Genomic DNA, 23,644 nt, shown 5'->3' with positions numbered 1-23,644 from the left:
ATTCCATGGATGCTCTCATAACTATGGCAAAGGGTTTGCTTACTACCTTTGCCACCTCATTTAATATAACTGGATAGATCCTATCCACCCCGGGTTCCTTACGCTTAACTTCAACAATTCTTTTTCCACTTTTCTCTCACTTATTACAAAATCATTTAGCTCCCTGTTAGAGTTTAATAAGCTTCTGTTTTCCACTTCCCTACAGAATTCGTCATGTGAATGTAGATGCAGAATACTCATTCAGATTGTCAGCTGTCTGAGCAGGATCATCACCACTAGAACCATCATTATCAAGTGGGCCAATTTGATTCATCCCCATTCTTTCTAGTGTTTACATTAGTAAAGAAGTCTGCTGTTTTTCTCTCCTCCTTTGCCAAAGATTTCTTGTAGTCTGCTTTCCCGACCTCCTAACCTCCTTTGTGACTTGATTACAGACTACCATAGTCTTCTGTGTCATCTGATAATTTGTATGCTTTCCATGCATTTTTCTTCTCTGCCACGAGTCTGATTAGTTCATCTGACGTCCATTTTGGTCTAATACCTGAACAGTATTTCTTAATCAGTATGGAAAGCATAATAGCTTTCACGATTACTTCCTTGAATGCTTCCCATTTAGGCGCCTCCGTAGCCAAGTGGAAAGGAGCAGCAGTGCGTAGCACACGCTTCTTGATTAGACCGGGGTTCGAGCCCATCACCACCAAATACGTAGGATGCGGAAAGGTCAGGGAATGACCACCGCATATCCCAAAACAATATGGCCTTAGTTGCTAATGCTCCTAGAAACCAAATAAACAAACAAACAGCTTCCCATTTAGAATTTGCTGTTGGTAACATCATCAGTTGATCTCACTGTACAGAATTTAAAAACTGTCTGAGACCACTGTAGTCACCTCTAAGAAAATAAAAACCCTGCCCTTTACTCCCCCGATGGTGGTTACATCTTTAAGTGAATCCCACATTAGTAAACTGGGATCACTACCACCTAGTGATTCCTTTATCTGGAAATTCTTAATGCCCAAATAATCACTGCTAATAACCAGATCAAGATTATTACTCTCTCTGAAGTGTTGCTGTAGAAAACAGTTATCTAGTAAGTATGTGCAAGTGACCAACCCACAAGTTCCAATCAATATCTGGAAAGTTAAAATCCCTCATTATTAGACAATCTGATTTACTGGGCCACTCTATTTCTCTGTACAGTTGTTTGTTGTACTCATCAGAGTCAGTAGGCCTATAACATGTCCTACTTTGGATGCACTTCCTTAGATTTTATGTTTTTCTTAACTGACAGCATAACTCCTCTTCCTTTCCTATCTTGCCTGTCCTTCCTGTATACATTGTACTCCTCAATTTCAGATTCTGCACTGTTTATATCTCCATATTTGGACACAATATATGAACACTGATCTTACAATTGTCTCATATATAGTGAGATATGCCCTTTTCTACAAGCAGTTGGTCTTGGCGCATTATAGCCTTAGTAGCTAATGCACCACTAAAACCAAAACAAAACAAAAAAAAAAAAAAAAAAAATCTACAAGCAGATATTAGATAAATTATCAACAAGAAACCATGAGCTTTCCCTACCACTGTCTGTATTGCTCAGAGGACCACACATCCAGTCATATCTTAATTTCTTTCTGTACTGTTTTTAATTCACCCTCCTCAGGTATGATTTATTTTGTTTAGCCACTACTTTTCTGACCATCCTTGAAAGCTATCCAAGTCATTCTGTAGAGTGCTGCTTGGCACTGATAATTAACCACTCCTGATCTTTACATCATTTGGAAATTTTGACATTGCGCTCTCTATTCCTTTGTTGACATCATTTATGCAAATCAGGAACATTAGACCTTGGGGAAACCACTTCTAATGTTAGACCAATCTGAAGAGTAACCATTAATCACAACCATCTATCTTTTGTCCTGTGACCACACTGCAATACCTGTTAGAACCTTACCAGAGATCCCAACTTGTTCCAGCTTATACAGTAACCACTCATGAAAGTCTGAGTCAATGCTGTGCTAAAATTCAAATAAACAGTGTCAGAAGTTATTTCCTATATCTAGGTCTTAAGTAACTTTGTCAAAGTAGCTAACCAGGTTAGATAAACATGATTTTCCCTAAAATCATATTGTATGTCCTTCAGAATTGTATTTATATCTAAATGACCTTGTAATGCTCCCTTGATCATTGCTTCTATGATTTCCCCTACCATTGAAGTCAGCTTGACTAGTCTGTAGTTACCAACTTCCCACTTAGAACCAACTTTATCTCCAATCCAGAAGAATACTTCAAGTCGAGTGATGTCCTCATAATTAACCTTAGTGGTTCAGCGTACTCTCTCTCTCTCTCTCTCTCTCTCTCTCTCTCTCTCTCTCTCTCTCTCTCTCTCTCTCTCTCTCTCCACCTTCCTCAAAATTACTAGGTATGTGCAATCAACTCCAGAAGCCTTACTTGTCTTTAGGCTTGAAAGTTTTTCTAATAAACAATCATCTGTAATTTCAGTATTGCTAAGTTAATATTGCTCAACTTTACTCACACAGCCTCTTTCATTATGAAGGGGGTCTTTTGTGTATATTGACAAAGTGCTGTTCAATTCATTAGCTGTGTAATGAGGTTCCTATATCTATTATGTCAGGGTCCAATCTGATTTGTTTTTTCTTTGTATTCACATACATGAAAACTCCTTGTCCTTGTTCTTTTCTCTCTTTGACAGTGGTTTCTCATACTCAGCCTTTGCCATACTAACGTTTTATGTGGTACTATTACAGATAAACTTCTGGCTGTTATGGGCTTAAACACTTTTCTTTGTTCTGTAATTTTCCTATGCCATCTTTTTCTGCTCTACAAGGGGGCACTTCAAAAGTTCATGGCCTGAGAATGAAGGGTTTACTTGAGGAATCTGGTAAGGTGTTACTTTTCAATATATCTCATAGTGAATACACTTTTGCCACTAATGCTACAGTACGTTGATTTCAGCTGCAAAGAAAGTTTTCTGTTAGATCTCCAGGAATGCATCCACTGCATCAAAGATGTCACTGTCAGTGAGAAATAGATACCAGCCAGGTATTTAAAATTTTTTTTTTTTTTTTTTTTATCTATTGTACCAGACATTCCCTGCCATTTATTACAATATTACAAATACAGTTTACACTATCATTCAAAAAATGAGTTACGGCCATTTAAAAATATGCAACAATGTCTGAAGTTCATCTGGCTCACTCCCACAATGATAAAAACTGCAATTCATCTGCACATTTTGCCAGTCCAGAACTGAACAGCACAAGGAGCTGCCCAATCCAGGGGATAACAACAACACCACAAGGAGATGCTTAGATGATAAGTTTCCTCCATCTTCCAGATGTCAAAAATGATATTATTTAAGTGTAAGCAACTGCCATTAATCAGAAAAATACTGCACATCCTCTGCCTGCTGTAATCAAATAAGACTTCCATTCCGATAGCTAGAGGTCATCTGATGTATTCCACCACTGTGTCCAACATTGTTCTTAACATAATCATACCTATGTCAGTCATTTCTCTATCTAGCTTAACCATCCAGGGTCTGCTCCAATTGAAAAATACTGTCTTCTTCAAAAAAACTTCAAGGCAAAGGATTGAAACAGCAAAAATATTTCCTTCATTGTAAGGAGGCATGCCTTGCGTCAACAACTGAAGGTTAAGCACATAACCCACTAATTCTTCTCTCAGATCTTGATGCCCATGGCAATTCCCAGCCCTCTAATTTCTCACAAATGCATATTGTGCACTCACTGACCCCTCCCCCCCCCAAGGCATTTAGTTTAGCAAAAAATGAGCCATGTCTGGTAATAAAGAATGTGGATTGCATATTTGGATTGAACCAAGCAAGCATACCTCTGCCATCCTTGTCAACATGTGGAAGAAACTTTTTTATCAGTCATTTGATGCTGCTATCCGACCTTTCCTCGCAAAACCGCATTAGACAATCCCATATCCACTTGTTTTCCTCCTTGTAGCTACGTTCACATTGCACTGAAATCAACATTCCCTCATACAACCATCTTTTCCTGTGAAAATACATTGACATAAAAAGTATACGCAAACTTTTAGATGCTTTCTTCCTGTTAATGTAACACCATACAGCTTGCCATACTGCCGTAACAGCATTGTTCTCTGAATTGCAAATTTATTGCGCACGTTTGCCCTTTGCCATGCACAGTCTGTCTCTATCCAAACATGTGCACCACAACCGACAATTGGTAAAAAAGACACAGTTATAGAATAGCCCTAGTGCTCTGCCTTTAACTCCCCACTCCAATCTGATTATTCTTGCTATCACAGTAACAAAATGATGGATCTTCTGCGCAATGTGATTATTTTTTCAAATTAGGAAATAGGTGAAAGGTAGAACATGCATTGAAGAAAATGAAGAATTGGAAAGCCCCGGGGAAGATGAAGTTACTGTAGAGTTGCTAAAATTGGGAGGAAGAGACATAACACAAAAACTGGCAAGACTCTTCACAAAATGCATTAGAAAAGGTGTGACACCTGAGGACTGGAATAATGCAATCATAGTTTTACTGCATAAGAAAGGAGATAAATCAGAAATTGGAAATTATAGCCCAATTAGCTCATTATCCCACATCTACAAGTTGTTCACAAGGGTCTTTACTAACAGATTAGAAAGAATACTTGATGAGAATCAACCGAAAGAGCAAGCTGGCTTTAGGACAGGATTCTCAACTATGGATCACCTTCACATAATATCACAGCTAATGGAGAAAGCAAATGAATATAAAACACCATTATGCCTGGAATTTATGGATTATGAAAAGGCATTTGACTCCAGACAGCATAAGGCAATGTTTCAGGCACTGGAAAGACAAAGCATATATACCATATATTATGATTTTGAAGAAAATATATGAGAATGCTAACTCCTTTATTAGAATAGACAAAGACAGTAGCAAATTTAAAATTAAGTAAGAAGTTCGACAAGGAGACACAATATCTCTAAAGTTGTTCACCTCTGCCCTTCAGGAAGCTTTCAGAAGATTAGACTGGTCACAGAAAGGAGTCAATGTGAATGTAGAGTACCTAAACCATTTACGATTTGCAGATGACATTGTGGTCATAAGCCACGGTCCTAAAAAATTAGAGGAAAATCTTCATCATCTTGCAAAGTTAGTAAGGATTTTGGACTAAAGATGAATATGGCTAAAACAAAAGTAATGATGAACAAGTGAAACCACTGAAAGGGACCTAATGGTTGAAGGAGCAGTAATTGAAAAGGTGGGGTCATATACTTATCTGGGACAAGTTATTAGCTGTAATAATGATAAATGGCTGGAAGTCAAGAGAAGAATAAATTTTGGATGGATAGCATTCAGGAAATATAGTCACATACTGAAGAGCAATATCCCAGTTTGTCTGAAATATAAAATAATGAACCAGTGTATACTCCCTACAATGACTTATGGAAGTGAAACTTGGACACTCGCCAAAAGAATGGAAGAGAAGCTGAGAACTACACAGCGAATAATGGAACGAATTATATTGGGAATCAGACTGTTAGTTTAGAAGAGAAACACGTGGATTAGGCAGCAAACTCAAGTAAAGGATATTCTTATTAATACTGAAGAACTAAAATGGTCTTGGGCAGTACGCATAGCTCGAAGACATGATGACAGATGGACTAAGAAAATAATAGAATGGTACCCAAGAGGAGCTAGAAGAAAATCTGGAATACAACGGCGGAGATGGATAGATGAAATTCATGTGTTTGTGGGTAGTAAATGGATGGCCATTGCACAAAACATAAGGAACTGGAAAGTTGCGGGGAAGCCTTCATCCTGCAGTGGATTGAACATGGCTGATGATGATGACCTTCATCAATATCATTGATAAATATACAAAACGACATTGGGAACAACACTGAACCCTGAGGGACATTACTAATAACATTATTCCATGTAGAGCTATACTACTCTACGTGGAATAATCATTATCCATTGATTACCACTCTCTGTCTTCTCGCACTCAACCATCGTTTTATCCATTGTAGCAACTTGCCTTTCGTGCCATACTGCTCCAATTTTTACAGTAGTCTTCCATGTGCAACAGTATGAAAAGCTTTCCTGAAATCCAAGTATATGATATCAAAATTATTTTTTGCATTCAGTTCCTTTGTGATAGTATCCAATCAAATTGATCAGACAAGACTTCCCCTTGACGAACCCGTGCTGTGTCTGAATTATTACTGCTGTCTTATTTTACTCCATTATTTTTCCTGGAACAGAAGTGAAACTAACAGGTCTGTAATTACTCGTGTCACCCTTTGATACCCCTTTGTGAATTGGAGATACATTCCACATCTCCAGTGCATGGGGACTTAACCTGAGTCCAAGGGTGCTTTCATAATTATGGCTAAGGGATTGCTTTCTTCCTTTGCCAACTCCTTTAATATAACTGGATAGAACCCATCTACCCCATGTGCCTTTCTTATGTTTAACTTCAACAATTTCTCCTCCACTTTGCTCTCAGTTATTGCAAAATCATTTAACTTCCTGTTAGAGTTTGTTAAACATCTGGCACTCTCTTCCTTGAATAACTCCTCATGTGAATGTAGATGGAAAATACTCATTTAGTTTATCAGCTATCTGAGAATGATCATCTACAGTCAAACCATTGATATCAAGTGGACCAATCTGATTCATCCCCATCCTTTTAGAGTTTATGTAAGTAAAGAAGACTTTGCTGTTTTTCTTTGCATCCTTTGCTAATGATTTTTCATAACCTCCCTACGCTTGCCTATTCTCCTTTGTGAATTTATTACAGACTAGCTTCTATGTACCATAGGCTTTAGTGTTGCCTGACAATTTATGTGCATCCCCTGCATTTTTCTTCTCTGCCATGAGTCTCATTAGTTCATCTGACATCCATTTTGGCCTAAAAGTAGAGTAGTAATTCTTAGTTGAAACAAAAAGCCTAGTAGCTTCCAAAATTACTTCCTTGAATACTTCCCATTTAGAATTTGCTGTTGGTAACATTGTCAGTTGGTCCCACTGTATAGAATTTAAAAAATCTCTGAGACCACTGTAGTCACCTTTACGAAAGCAAAAACCCTTCCCTTTACCCCTTATGGTAGTTACATAATAATAGTAATAGCGGTGCAAGAAAGCAAGCTTATGCAGCAACTGCAAAAAAAATGTTTGCCCAGTTCCTCTTTGAATTTATTTAAGCTATCAACTTCCTCAACGTCAGATGTAAGTTTGTTCCGGCAATTAACCATCCGCTGGCTAAAGGCAAATTTCTGCACATCTACTCTACAACTGTCTTTCCTCAATTTGAATTTATGCCCCATTAGGTTTGTAATCAAAGCAAGCTGAAGAATCCCATCAGAATTTAGCGTGCTCAATCCGTTCAAGGCCTTATACACCTCAATCAGATCACCTCGCAGGTACCTAGTCTGCAGTCGCTGCAATTTGCAGAACGTAAGCCTCTCTTGGTAAGAGGATCCCTTCATTCCTCTCACCAATCTTCTTACCCTTCTCTGTACATGCTCAAACAAATCTACATCCTTCTTATAATGAGGCTTTCAGACCTGTATGCAGTACTCAAGGTGTGGCCTGACCATTGCCTTATAAAATGGGATAATCACCTCCTTTTCCCTGCTAGCAAAATTCCTGTATATCATTGACAATACCCCATGACCTGCTCTTGCAGCCTGTCTGCATTGCTCAGAAAACTTCATATCTGACTGCACAATTACTCCCAGATCTTTTTCATTTTCTACCACCCTAACTGTAGTACCACACAGTTGGTATGTTCCTCTGGGGTTATTTCTACCCATATGCATTACTTTGCATTTGTCTATGTTAAACTTTAGTCTTTAAGTAAATCCCACATCAGTACACTGTGATCACTGCTGATAATCAGATCAAGAGTTATACCCACTTGTTGCCTCTCTAACATTCTGCTGTAGAAAACAATCATCCAATAAATCCACAAAACTTGCTAGTGTGCAAGTGACCAACCCACAAATTCTAGTCTTTATCTGGGAAGTTAAAATCCCCCATTGTAAGACACTATTATTTAATGGCCCACTCTATTTCTCTGTATAATTGTTCATTGTACTCTTCAGAGTCATTAGGCCTATTACACACTCCTACTCTCATTTTCCCTTTCTGTGTGTTTATGTCACACCAAACTGACTCAGGATTTCACTGTCCACCAATGTCAACAGGATGCACTTTCTTAGATTTTGTGTTTCTTAACTAACAGCATAACCCCTCCTCCCTTCCTATCCTGTTTATTCTACCTGTACATATTGTACTCACCAAATTCCAATTCTGCATCCCTTATATCTGAGTGACACCACGTCTCTGATATCCCAACAATATCTGCCTTGGATGTCTTACCCAGCACTTCAAATTCATCAAATTTATTTACTATACTCCTAGCATTGGTGTACATGCACCTGTTCTTACTCTTAGGTACTCCAACACATTCCTTGTATTTACTTGTTTCATGACTCCCAGCAGTTCCTGAAATCCCCAGCAACTTGCTTTCTGGGCTTCTGTTCATTCCAATAGAAGCAGTGCAAAAATAATTTCCACCTATGTTTGCGGCTACGGTTAATCTATTAATCTGTGAATCCCTCCAAGCTAGCAGTTTTCCGACCCACCTAACATCGCCTTGATAACATCAATAAATATCCTTGCACCCTTTCTATTTGAGTGTATCCCATACCTGTAGAAACAATCTCTCCTGTTAACAAGCACAGACTACTCTGAGAAAAATTCGACTCCATGAGCCCTGCACAGTCTCTCCAGGGCCAAATTGATTGAGAAGGCTCTCATCATATATTCCCTCCTAACCTGTCTCGGCAGGATTGCAGACACTTTCAAATTTAAACCTAACTCACAATGTTTTTTCAACATTGACTTGTACTTACTAAGTAAATCCTCTGATCTCCTACACTTAATGTCATTAGTGCCAACGTGTTCAACGATATCACCTTTTGTGCCTTTAAAAGGTGATATCTGCTCTACAACATCATCAGCTTTTTCCACTGGGAGACATACCCTGGTCCTATCCTTATTGCACAATATATTTCCAGTTTCTCTGATAAATGTCGCCCACAATAAATACCTCCTCTTGGACCAGTGCATTCTGCCCTGAAGGTTGCCCGGTGCATAAGAGTGAGCCCTGGCTTTGAGTTGGGCAGCTGAGAGCTTGATGGTGTCTCCATTTTAATTCCTCCGAGGGCAGCATCTACCCGACTCTTCAAGCTCTCATAGACACCCATCAGAATGCTGAGTTGCTGCCTAATTTTTTCACATTCTCTGCACCTAGCACACACAAAGACATCCTCCATGGCTAGATCATGTCCTGTTCAAGAGAGAGAGAGATCCACAAAGATGTTGCATTTTGCACATTTTTTTAGCCTGATATGCATTGGAGAATCGCCCCCTTTGGTTCTCTCCCAAATCACATAACTTTCGCTACTTTGTGCACATTGCTTTGCTGCTTTAGTCTGAGGCATGATTTCCATTTAAATACAATTTAATTAACAATAAAAATAAAAAGGATATATAAATTTAATTGATTAATTGCCAATACTGTACTAAGCTAACAGATTCCTACTACAGTGCTAACTATTACGGTATCTAGTTTTACATTAGATACTGTTTATTTACCTTACACTATCAAGTTCAAGATATACTTAATGCTATTCCGTATCGATACTACATAAAGGCGGCAAGTTTCGAATGGTACAAGTTTTACCGATACTAAGTAATAACCCACAAAATCTCTGTCTAAATTTAAAATAAACTGTGTGGTAACTAGGACTATAAAGCTACTTCTAGAAAATAAATTAATATGCCAGTTAAGTCAATAAAATGGTAAAATTTAAGAAAAACTTCTCTATTAGCTGGAACCATAAAAACTTCACCCGCATTGAGCTAATCTCGTTCCCGAATTCCCTTTGTTCACTTTGTTCTTCAAAGATAGTATAGACTGAATAAAGTCTCATATCTGATTTTCTGGGCCTTGTGCGTAATGTTATCTAATGGAAGTTAGGAAATCTTTATTGCAACAACAACAACAGATACATTGCAATATGTCCCCTCATGGCCACAAGGCCAGGGGTTAAATCACATAAGTTAAGACAGCGTCTATGGCAGATCCACTTCTTGATAGAGATCTACCATATCAGATGGAGAGGAAGTAAACATATGTAAATAATATTAAATAGTATATACATAGTAAAAAATAATAATTAAATTAGATTATAAAATGAAATAAACCATAAGAATTATAAAGTATATAAATGTTGTATAGAGCATGATTTAAGCCCAAATTCACAGGTATCAGTCATCAGTGAGCAGGAAGAAAACCGGTGCACCAAGGATTCTTAGAGATTAATAAGCTCACTCATGGCAACCTGTTTGGTGCAAATAGTTTTTAAATTTTGGAGTAGGAGTGACAACATACAACTTGGAGGTGTCATTTCTAAGCCATCCAAAGAGCATCAGTAGCCATGGCTAATAGGATGTAACATTGCCATACTTGGCAGGACCTTCACAACCAATGGCTTGCATTAAAGGAGGGTGAGTCTTAAGAGAAGGTGATACTAGACACAGTGGAGGGCCAGCTAAGTACTGACTGACTGTAGGCATGACCAATCACAAACTTGTTTAAGTGTTTCTCAAGGATTTCAGTTTGAGAGAGCATCTGATGTATGAGGAATCTATCAGATAGATGTAAGTGGCTATGTTGGAAACAGAGTGGAGTTGATTTGGGAGCTGCTTTCAGGCCTCTCCAGCAGCATCTGTTTCCAAAAGAAGGTGCAGAAATTTTTCCTACTGTTAATTTAATTGTCACAACTAGGTGGCAAACATCTGTTTGAGCAGAGAGCCCCTGAAAATTGAGCTGCTTAGCCATTGCCCTGATCATGACTTTAAATGAGTTTTTAACTTTGCAAGTAGTAGTAGTAGTAGTGGCATTTGATGCAAGAAAGCAGGTGTATGCAGCATCAGCAAAAAAAAAAAAAAAAGAGAGAAAAAAAAAATCACACCATTCCCTCCAAATGCCTGTCCAGTTCCTCCTTATATATATTTAACCTATCAACTTCCAGAAAGACAGATGGAAGTTTGTTCCAGCAATTAACCACCCGCTGGCTAAAGGCAAATTTCCGCACATCTATTTACATCTGTCTTTTCTTAATTTGAATTTATGCCCTCTTTGGTTCGTAATCCGAACAAGTGGAAGGATTCCATCAGAATTCAGCTTGCTCAACCCATTCAAGGCCTTATTAGTATTAGTAATGGCCTCAAGGTGCAAGAAAGCCTATGGCTTATGCTGCACCAGCCAAAAAAAAAAAAAAAACAATGATAAAAATAACAACAAAAAAAAATAATAAATAATAATAATTAATAAAAAAAAAGGAAATTAAACCTATCATCATGTGCACTTCCCTTACCCGAAAGTACTATCCAGATGACCTTTGAATTTCCCCAAACTGTCGGCCTCTACCACCCATGAAGGCAACTTATTCCAGTAATTTATAACTCGCTGGCTAAAATAAACTTCCTGCAGTCCAATCTAAACATTTCCCCCCCGTAACTTGAATTTATGTCCCCTAGTTCTAGCATCATTTATAATCTTGAAAATTTCGTCCTCATTCATTTTACTGATGCCTCTCAGAGCCTTAAACACCTCAATCAAATCTCCTCTAAGGTGTCTAGTTTCCAAACTCTGCAACCCACATATTCAAAGTCTTTCTTCATAACGACGCCCTTTTGCCGATCTCACCAAGCGAGTTACCCATCTTTGCACCCTTTCAAGAAGCTCGATGTTTTTTTTTGCGGTCTTCATACTTGAACACAGTATTCCAAATGTGGTCTAACATAAGCCTTATATAATGGGATTATCACGTCCCTATCTCTACTTGCAAAAGTTTGATAGATCATCGATAGGACACCATTGGCCTTCCTTGCAACCTGTTTACAATGCTCAGAGAATTTCATGTCTGACCGTATCGTAACACCCAAGTCCCTTTCCTCCAGTACTGGGTTTAGTTGAACTCCACCAAGTGAATAATTTATTTTGGGATTACTGTTTCCCAAGTGTAATACCTTACACTTTGTTGGATTAAAGCATAGCTGCCATTTTTCTGACCCTTCCTGAAGTCTATCTAGGTCTCTCTGAAGAAGCTCAGCTTGACAGTGATCATTAACTACTCTACCAATTTTAACATGATCTGCAAATTTAGACATCGCGACCTCTATCCCTTCATCAATGTTATTTATGAAAATTAAAAACAACAGTGGTCCTAATACTGATCCTTTGGGAACCCCACTTCTTACATCAACCCTATCTGAGGAATAGCCATTTATCTCAACCCTCTGCCTCCTGCCCTGAAGCCATCCTTCTATCCATCTAAGGATTTTCCCAATGATTCCAACCTGTTCCAGCTTATAAAGCAACCGCTCATGTGGGACTGAGTCAAAAGCTTTGCTGAAATCTAAATAAACAATGTTGAAATTATTCCCTAAATCCAGCTCGTGAGTGACCCTTTCGAAATAACGAACCAGATTTGTTAAACATGATTTTCCCTTTACAAAACCATGCTGAGTAGCCTTGAGAATTTCAATTCAATCCAAATGATATTGAATTCCACCCTTGATTATTGCCTCCATGATTTTCCCTACTACTGAAGTCAGACTGACAGGTCGATAATTTCCAACTTCACTTTTAGAGCCACCCTTATGTATGGGAGATACATTTGCACTTTTCCAATCCAAGGGAATCTCCACAGAGTCTAGTGATGCTCGCATAATTAGCCTCAATGGTTCAATGCACTTGCTTGCTGCCTCCCTTAAGATTATAAGGTATATTCCATCAACTCCAGGAGCCTTACTGGTCTGTAGGCTCGAAAGTTTTTTCATTAAATAATCTTGTGGAATTTCAATATCATAATTACATATTTTTTAACTTCGCTCCCACAATTTCCCATTGCCACAAAAGGCTTTTCATTTGTAAATATCGATGCAAAATAACTGTTGAGTTCATCTGCAACTGCAGCTGGTGTATTTAATACTATCCCCTTTCCCTTACGTAAAGGTCTGATCTGGTTTGTCCTGCTCTTCTTGGCATTTATATATGTGAAGAATTCTTTATCCCCTCCCCCCCTCTTTGCTCTGTTTGTTATACACCTCAATCAGATCACCGCGTAGGTGCCTAGTCTCCAGCCACTGCAATTTGCAGTACTTAAGCCTCTCTTGGTAAGAGGATCCCTTCATTCCCCTCACCAATTTTGTGCCCTTCTCTGCACACACTCAAGCAAATCTACATCCTTCCTAAAATGAGGCATCCAGACCTGTGGGCAGTACTCAAGTACTCAAGGCGTGGCCTGACCATTGCCTTATACAGAGGGACAATCACCTCCTTTTCCCTGCAAGCAAAATTCCTATATATCATTGACAAAACCCCATGTCCTGCCCTGGCAGCCTGTCTGCATTGCCCAGAAAACTTCATATCTGACTGCACAATTATTCCCAGGTGTTTTTCATTTTCTACCACCTTAAGTGTAGTATCACACAGTTGGTTCATTTCTCTGGGGTTACTTCTACCCATATGTAATACTTTGCATTTGTCATGGTTAAACTTCAGTTTCTTCTTAGCCCATCTGCCCAAATTATCTAGATCCTGTTGCAGTAGCACACTGCCATTACTGTCATTAACAACCCTGCCAACCTTTGTATCATCTGCAAACTTCGACACTAAGCCTGATATACCTTCATCAATATCATTGATAAATATACAAAACAACAGAGAACCCAACACCGAACCCTGTGGAACTCCACTAATAACTTTAGTCCACGAAGAGCAGTGCCCATTGATTACCACCCTCTGTCTTCTTCCACTCAACCATCCTTTTATCCATTGTAGCAACTTACCCTTAATACCATTATGCTCCAATTTGTACAATAGTCTTCCATGCGCAACAGTGTCAAAAGCTTTCCTGAAATCCAAATATATGATATCAAAATTATTTTTTGCATCCAGTTCCTTTGTAACCACATTATAGTATCCAATCAAATTTGTCAGACAAGACTTTCCCTTAACAAACCCATGCTGTGTCTGAATTATTGCTGCAGTCTTATCTAGATGATCCTGCAATGCATCCCCCTTTGTGAATTGGAGATACATTTGCATATCTCCAGTCCGTGGGGACCTCCCCTGAGTCCAAGGAGGCTCTCATAATTATGGCTAAGGGTTTGCTTAGTTGCTTTGCCACCTCCTTTAATATAACTGGATAGATCCCATCCACCCCAGGTGTCTTTCTTATGTTTAACTTCAACAATTTCTCCTCCACTTTGCTCTCAGTTATTTCCATTAAAAGATATCTAAGATATCTACAGTTTAAACCACTGTCACTCTGTGATAATTACCATCTCAATCTCTTAACTAGCCATTGCTGTTTTAAGCTGGAGGAGGAAGGCTTGTGTTTGCCTCCACTTGGTTACCAGTGGCAAACAGGTTTTTATTTGGTGGGAGCAGCTGATGAGCTGATGCCAAATTTCAGTGATGTATAGGATTGGAGAGTGAACAATTATACTAATGTATTTTATTGTGGTCTTCTGCCTGTTGACATACTGAAGACGGTAATGAGCACCTTCAGTAAGTGGTTAGTAGAAGTGAGGATCATTTCAAGGTGGTGGTGAAAAGGGCAGTGTGGATCAATAATGACCCTAGATCACTTTGTTTAAAACTATTGGATTGGAGAATCCAAGGTTTTCTGGATGTTGGAGGGGATCTGCTTGAGAGAGAGCGAGCAGCATACATTCTGATTTCTGTGGATTTATTTTGAGGCTGAATTGGTTATGGTAAACTGCCACATCTTGGAGCTTCATATTAATCAATCCTGACAAGTATACAGTCATCATTGATTGGTAGTAACTGGCATAAGGATCCCGATGTTGTCCATATAGCATATCAGATCAAGCTTGTCTTAGACAAGTGGGAGATGAGGGCAGTGAAGAATAGTCCAGAAAGAATCCCCTCCTTGAGTTGCCCCAGCTGAACCATCTGATAAAACCACTTCATTCTATTGATAATTTGACCACACGGTTTTGCAGAAGTGAAGAAAATAGGTGGAAAATGTCTCCTCTGATTTGATAGCAGTTTGAATTAGCTGAAGAAGGGGATAAATATGAACAGAATCAAATGCAGTTACTGTGTCAGTATAGGTTACTGCAAATTTGGCTTTACTATCAAAAGAAGAGGGGGGGGATGTTGTTGATAGTAGCTAAGAGGTTGGTAATGGTAGATCTCTGTGGGAACATACTTGGAAGAATGTTTGGTCAGCATGGGAAGAAGACCCTTCTCTAGAACTTTTAAAATATTAGAGAAGTTTAATATGGGCCTGAAGCCTTTTCCAGTGTGGGAGGATTGACTTTTTTGGCAAGGGTCTTATACACTATAGTGTAGACTTTCCACAGAGGTTGAAAGAAATGATTGGATAGCACAGTTGAAATGGCTAGAAGAGGATCATTTTTTTATTGGCTTAGACACTTTATGATGGATTGACCAATGTCATATTCAGCGTATGCTGTTTTTCAGTGACATAGTTTGTTGCTAGTACCTCATGCTGAAATGCAGCTAGTGCGTATCAACATGAGGTACTGGCAACAATCTTAGATCATCCTGGGATTGTTCTGGAGCAGTAGAGAATCTGGCATATAATCAAGCTGCCAGTGATCCAGAGTATAATTATTGAAGGAATTCAATCTGTTTATTCTTGTTGGGGGGGGGGGGTCTTTCCAGTATCCAAGGTGGGGGTTCTGTCAGCATAGTTTTTTTGGTTTGAAACTTTGAGCAATTGAAAATGGCATCTTCTTGGAGTTGGCAATTTTGTCATTTATGCTATGGGACTGATTCCATACCTTGTGGTGGTGGTGGTATTGCTTTTGATTGAAACTTTCCATTAGATTACGTGTCCACCATGTTCTAGATCATTACAGGATGACATTTTTCTCTAAGCAGCATAGGATGCTGCTACGTTTAGCCATTTAGTGATTAGATTTGTGAAGAGCTCCTTCACGATGCTATAACAAAGACCAAAGGATCATGGAGTCTGCCTTAGTGCATTTGGAAATATTGAGAAATTTTGGGCTTGTTATAGTGACAGTTGTGGTACAGCTTGTTGTACTAAAGTTTGAAGGTGGAAAGCAGATACGGATCAGATCATGATATGACTGAAAGGCAGTTTCTGGAGGGAGGTCCATGATACATGGAATGGAGGCCAGGATGAAGTCAGGCTGATTGTCATGCTGGTGGCAAGATCATTAATAAGCTGTAGTCCAGTGCAAGCAAGATGAGAAAGAAGGAGCTGCTTAAGATTAGCTAATTGAGATGGCAAGTTAAAAAAGTCTCTGCATACTGGAATTGGATGCAGATGGATGAAGCTGCTTTATAAACTAGGTTGAAACATTAAGGTTTATTTCAGTTGATAGCACAGGGGGAATATAGATCACTACAAGATCAATGGGGATATTATGGTTAGTGAGAGTGTTAGATAAAGCATTCTTAACCATGGGAAGAGATAAAGTCTTCAGTTAGTGTTGATTCAGCTGTCTTCTGGTAGACATGACTGAGCCATGATAAGACATTGTGACACGCTGGTATTGACATGTAGAATGGACGGATCAGAGTTCAGAGCAGCCAGATAGAAGGCTAGCTGATGAGCTGAAATTGTAGAGGGACATTCCAGTCTATAGGATGAGTAGTCTGATCATTTGACTGTCCACTTCTTCTTTCAGGGCATTTGCTATTTGAAATGGAGTAGTGCTTGGTCAAACCAAGATACACAGCGGTTTCTAGTCAACTGTCTAAATGGCTTCATTACCTATTTTTTTGTGGTAGAAATATTACTCATTCCAGTGTTTCTCAACCTTTTCATTGTTGCGGCACAGTTTTCAAAACGCTAAAATTTTGCAGCACATTACAATCACTATTATACTCACATATATATATATATATATACAATTTGATGGTATGAACCAGAGCTGTAATGCTCAATACGTTCTATGTTGATATCAATTATAAAATAATAAGAGAAGTTTACCTCAATATAATATATAGAACACTTCCGTATGATACTCTCCAGCAATTAAAACAAAAAAAAAAAGAAAATCTTACATTATAGTAAAAAATTATTAAAATTCAATTGAACACAATTAAAAATTAAATAAATTGATTAAAAGAAATTTAATGAAAAAATTTCAAAACGATTTTCCTTCCTGAAGCTGACAACGCTTTTTCACCGTATGTTGTGATCACAGGAACGAAAATTACCGAATATGGGTGAGCATGAAACTTAAATAGGAATTATTTGTCTTCGCGCATGCGCTTTTGTAAAAGCCCACAAATCGGAGATTAGAAATGGCCAGAAAACATTAACAGAATTCTCAGGTAATTTAATTTTTGACAGTTTCTGAAATTAATAGTCTGGTATAATTACGTTGGACACTAAGTGTTTTGGCCTCGTTAAATAAAAAAGTATGTTTTTCATTAACGGCATGAAAGGCTAATTCTGGTGCTACTGAACGAGAAGCACAAACTGAGGCCGCGTGTTGATTAACACGAAAATTCAGAGGAAAACTCACAGAACCTTCGTATGACGAGTTACAATCACCGCAAAAAATGTTGTATTCCAGGTTATTTATTTGTGTTGCAAATGAGGAAAGGAATTAAACGATTTTTCAGTATAGTGTGAGTTTCCGTATTGGACTGGCCACAATTTTAAATTTGGTGTATTTAAAGAATCTATTAAGCTGTTTGCGCCACTGTTCAACATATGGGACAGAAATAAAAGTATTTTTTTATATTACGATTGCTGGTTGATGTAGTATTTTGTATCTGATCCCAAATTTGGTTTATTGTAGCAAGGGGATAACCCCTGTTTAAGAATCTATTGGTTAATATTTGTATATTAACCATCAGATAATAATGTTCGCCAGCCACTTCTAATCTCTGATTCGTGGGCATGTGCAAAGACAAATAAACCCTATTTAAGTTTCATGCTCACCCACATTCGGTAATTTTCATTCCTGTGATCACAACATATGGTCGAAAAGCATTGTCAGCTTCAGGAAGGAAAATCGTTTTACAATTTTTTCATTATATTTCTTTTAATTAATTTATTTAATTATGTTAGATTGATTTTTAATTGTGTTCATTTAATTTTTAATTGTGTTCATTTGATTTTTAATTATATTTAATTGTCTTCATTTGATATTTAATTACACTTGGTCGTCGACTTACGACCTATGCGACTTACGACCACAAAAAAATATATATATAATAAATAATGAATAAATTAATAATAAATCAGGAAATCACTACTGAGGACACCCATAACCCAGGTGAGGAAGGAGGCACGTCGATGACGGCAGGCCTGAGGACAGCGCCAGGCACATACACTCAGTCGCTCTCTCTCTCTCTCACATACACCCAGTCGCTATTAAGCATCTGTTGCGTGTGGTGTATTAATTAAAATTCCACTGAAATACGCATAATATGTTTAGTAAAAGGAAAATGTCTTCATCTACATATACGTCAGCTAAGAAGTCAAGGAAAACTATTGATTCAGAGTGTAAAACGAAAATTATCCAGCAGTATGAAAGCGGAAAGAAAGTGAATACGATAGCACGTGACTTGAAATTATCACATTCCATGGTATCGACGATACTGCGCCTATTATGTCTACAATTTTAACCAAACAACGACAGGAACCCATCCATGAAATGGAGAAATTGTTGTTTATGTGGATGGAAGATTTAATACAAAAAAAATACACCCATTAGCCTTCACACAGTGCAAGCAAAGGCTAGAAGTTTGTTTTTCAGAGTTTAAAATCACGCGCCGGAGACGATTATGCTGAAGATTTTCAGGCTAGTACTGGGTGGTTTAAGTGTTTTAAAAAAAGATTTGCTTTGCATAATGTCTCTATAAATAAACATCTCCTACCTCAACCCAAGAACATGACCCTGACGATGCACAACCCAGCACAAGCAAAGATTAAAAATTGATTTTGTAAATTTCATTTGTATTAATTTTTACATTAATTTTAGTGTTTACAGTACATTATGCACAGTATTATTTTTCACATTATGTACAATATAATTATAGATTGTAGTTTTTTTTTTTTTTTTTATAAACAGTACGAATAATAAACCAATTAAAATGTAGAGAACGTTTGAATTTAAGCTCATAGAGAGAGATACCTTCGTTTCTACGCCTAGTACAGTATCGCTAAGTAAAAGATAAAAACATTGCTGTATTTAAAATTAAAAATAAAAGATGATAAAAATTTAAAAGATTATAAAAATAATTTATAAAGATGATAAAAAGATTAGAAAGGTTAAAAAATACTGTTAATAAATATATGGCCGACGTACGACCAGATCGACTTACGACCGGTCAGTCAGAACAGAAGTCGGTCGTAAGTCGACGACCAACTGTATTTTTTACTGTAATGTAACATTTTCGATTTTTTTCGTTTTAATTGCTGGAGAGTATTATACGGAAGTGTTCTATGTATTATATTGAGGTAAACTTCTATTATATTTAAGAAATATTGATATCAATGTAGAACGTATTGAGATTACTGCTCTGGTTCATACTGTCAAATTCATTTTTAAAGCTCTCATTGACTATTTCCTTCACTTTCTTTCTCTCCAGTTATAACCTATTTTGGGGGGATTTTTTTGCACCAAGCTGTTCAAAAAATCCAGCACAATTATGGGAGATTTTTTGAACAGCTTGGTGCAAAATTACATTAGATTACACTAAAATATTAAAATATTTTAGTGTAATATTTGTAGAATACTAATATCTGTAGAATTATCTACTTGCAGTGCAAACAGTGCCCAAAATTATTAATATGTTGGACAACTTGTTCGTCAATATCATCGGACATTTATTTTATGTGCCTGCTAAATGTGCTGTTCAAAAGTGGTACTGTCTTTTTTTTTTTTCAGCTTCCTCTCCCAAAATACTTTTCATGATTACCGAACATCCTGGTAAAATCAGACTTTCTGCAATCAGGTGAGATTTTTTTTTTTTTTTTTCCCCTCCAGTTTGGCTACTAAATAGCTAGCTTCTTACACTTTTTATCAGCTGTTTTAGCCATACTATAAAATTCTGTGCCTTGTTTTCTAGTAGAGGCCTGCAGTCTTTTAAAATACTCCATCGTTTTGGACGATAAATTCTCATATTTCGTAGAAAGATGATGCTGTAGTTTACTCTGCACCATTGATTCATTCGACAATTTTAAACACATACTACACATAAATGTTGAGGACAATCTTGGGTACCAGTATAAGAAAATCCCATTGCCAAATAATCGTATTTACAACATGTTTTCTTCTTTTTTGATGTTGATGGTTGGTTGGTTTTTTTTTTTTTTTTTTTTTGTCATTTTCTCCAAGCTCGTTGTTATCAAGTTGCCTCTTCTGATTTTCTTTCACTAAATATTTATCCATCACTAATAATTTCTAAAAATAATTAAAGTTACTTCTAGAAACTAATACAGTTAATTGCAAATACCTGTTCTATACGAATTGACTGAATATGACATTTTAGAGATAAAAACACAAAAAATACACTTTTAAAACACAAAGTAAATTTCTTATTATGCTGCTTACAAGTTGCACTTGATTCGTAGTCCTATCCTTTACGCACTTATATACAACTGCAAAATGCACTGCAGGGCGCCTGGGAGAGACTCCAGTGACAAGAATGGCCGAATAAAGGTGAACAATTCTGGTACTAGGAATCAAAAGGTGAATAAAAGTGAACAGATCTAATACTAAGAATCAAAAGGCAAATAAAGGTAAACAGAACTAGTACTAGGAATGAAACATTGACCGCTGGAAGGAACTCAGATCGGCGCAGTGGTAATAAGAAAAATTTTTATTTGCATTTTCCATGGCACACAGGTTGAGAAACACTGAGCCATCCAGTTGCATCTGGGATTATTCATTATCAGAGGCATGGCCTATAATGGGAGGTGTACTATAATAAATATTGTTAAACTTTTTTGGTATAATGATTGCTTTAAACTGCAGCAATAATTTTTTTTTTTTTTTTTCTTATATGTTTTTGGACATATACAGCACTTGTTTATATATAAATAAACAAGCAATAAAAAGTAAAGATTCATACGTACTATTGCTGGATGATTAATTCAGGATTGAATACTCTAAGGTTTTTTTTTTTAATACTTTAATGCAGCTATCATTCAACTTGCATTCCTTCTCTTTGAATGATGCATCCACATCATTATATAACTTATTAATTTTGCATAACTTCGAATGGTAAATTCTGCTTCTTTCTATTCTTATGCATAACTGATGTCTGTTATTTGTAGTTCAACCACTTTGTGAGTTGCAGCAAGAATATTTAATGTTGGTATATCTATTTTTGTGTGTAATATGCATGATAAATTTTGTGTGTAACTGCATCATAAATTTCTGTTAATTTCTTTAAGATGTAGTGGAAGAGTAAAATAATAGATCGGTAGGGATAAGAGGTGAATGTACAAAAGATTTTGTCAATTCCTTGGGAAAGTCTGTTGTAATGTCTGTTTTTTTTTATTTGGCATTTGTTTACTTTTTAACCATTTATTTAGCTCTAATGACAAACAGGTGTGCAATTTCCCCCTCCCTGATTTTCTCAACTGATATTATAGTAGACTTTGACTGTTCTCATTCTACCTGTTATTTTTGCTGTTAATTAAAACACTTCCTCTTTAACTAAGAATTAAGTTATTTATTTTAATTAAATAGTTAGTAAATATATAAAACTTCACTGGAAATAACTGGAAAGCTCCCAATCAGGAGATTGATGTGCAGTTTTCACTAAGTAATTATCAGCCTTTATCTCTCTTTTACCTAAGTATAATAGATATTCTAAATAGCTTTATGAATGTTATTCTGAATTCATCTTGTTTCATCCTATTTCATCCTAAGTGCATAGATTAAAGGGCTCTAAAATTATGATCTATTTAAAATCAAATAAGATGGAACTTAATGGATGCAGAAGTTTTGTATGGTTCATCAGATTCTTTTTGGAAAAGTATATACAAAAGCTACTAAATAATTATGAAAAAAAAAATTCAGTTAACCCTCTAGCAGGTATATCAAAACAGTTTCAACATCAAGTATTTTTGTGCACAGATTTTACCAGTAAAGTTTTTTGAGAAGAAATAGCTGATAATTCTGATACAAATTGGATAATGAGATCATTATTTATCAGAATTATTTCTCTGATTGGCTTACAGGTGAGCTTTAAGATTAATAGAAGGTAAAGTTTACCTTCTATTAATTTATGGAATATTAACATGGGGGATGCTTTTTTTTAATTCCAAAATGGGGCCTTAAAGAATTTTTTGCAGCTATTTACCTCCATTGAAAAAATAGATATAGTTTGGGAAATTTTACTACTTGAAGAATACTAAAATTTTTTTTTTTTTTTTTTTTTGAAAATGCACATAAAATTCACAAAAACTTCCTACTTTTGTTTGATAATATTAACCAAAGGACCTGCTAGATGGTTAAACATCTGTATTAAACCACTTTTAAACCTTCAAAAATGTAATAGCAAAACCTAAGCAAGTGAGAATTAATAGATATAGATTAAAATTCTTAGGTTTATTATAGCCACAAATATTAATAATAAATAAAATTCGACTTAATTAAACATTTTAGTCTTTTAAGAACCAAGAAAGCAATAATTCTCTTTATTCAACAACTAACACTCAATTATTTGCTCTTTGTTCATTGCTTACTTCTGTAGAAGTGCTGTACATAATGCTGCTCCTCATCCTTCCGCTGCCATCACTTCCATTTCATCTTCCATGCCTACAGCTCCTCAAGATGCCCTCATTAGGTGGTTACTTAAACTGTTTACTGTTTTTACTGTGAAAGCATTTGAATTATCTTCTGCCTTTTATTTTTACTAGTCATATTATGGAATGCCACTTTCAGATATTGCATGTAATGATAAAGTGTTAAATATTTTGGCCGGTATCTTTCTCTTCTTGTCCACAAAATTTCTTTTCATATTAGAAGTTTAATACTAAATGTGAAATATTATTTAGAATTTTATTTTATATTTATAAAAATTTAATACAATCATAGTAATTTAAAATAGTTTCTAATGCATTTAAAATTCTAATTGCTCTGTCTGTCTCTCTCTCTAAATTAAAATTTAATTAACATAAGGGATACCTGTCTCTTTTCTGTCTCCCCCCCCCCAATTAGCCATTGTTATATTTTTAAAAGTCCATTATTGGGTGGGGAAGAGGGAGTTTAACAACATCTTGACCACCTTAGTTGAGAGGAAATTATTCTAGTACTATGAAATTTTGATAAGTAGAAATAAAAGAAAGGTTAAGTACAGAAGACTAAGTTGAAAAATCCATTTTATGCAAGAAATGCAATGTCAAATGTTTAATAGGCCAAACGGCAAAATTGAATCATGACCATCTAGTCAAAACATATTGGGAACATGCTTGCAGATGCTCATGCTGCCTTATAAACCTTCTTCTTCCTACATTGTTTGTATGCTGACATATTATTAT

At 36.6% G+C, this 23,644-nt stretch overlaps 1 protein-coding gene across 1 annotated transcript in view; it reads left to right on the top strand.

Moving 5' to 3' along the window:
• Positions 1-23,644, top strand: part of LOC150077286 (liprin-alpha-1-like) — a 1,048,988-nt gene that overhangs the window by 726,154 nt on the left and 299,190 nt on the right. Inside the window, exon 17 of the mRNA XM_090386159.1 lies at positions 22,858-22,950. Coding sequence (XP_090242285.1) covers positions 22,858-22,950 — 93 coding nt within the window. The remainder of the gene's footprint in view (positions 1-22,857; positions 22,951-23,644) is intronic.

The sequence above is a fragment of the Mastigoproctus giganteus genome, chromosome 12, assembly GCF_048544385.1.
Source record: "Mastigoproctus giganteus isolate SK-2022 chromosome 12, ASM4854438v1, whole genome shotgun sequence".
Classification (NCBI taxonomy): domain Eukaryota; kingdom Metazoa; phylum Arthropoda; class Arachnida; order Uropygi; family Thelyphonidae; genus Mastigoproctus; species Mastigoproctus giganteus.
This window is presented reverse-complemented; position numbering and strand designations above follow the sequence as displayed.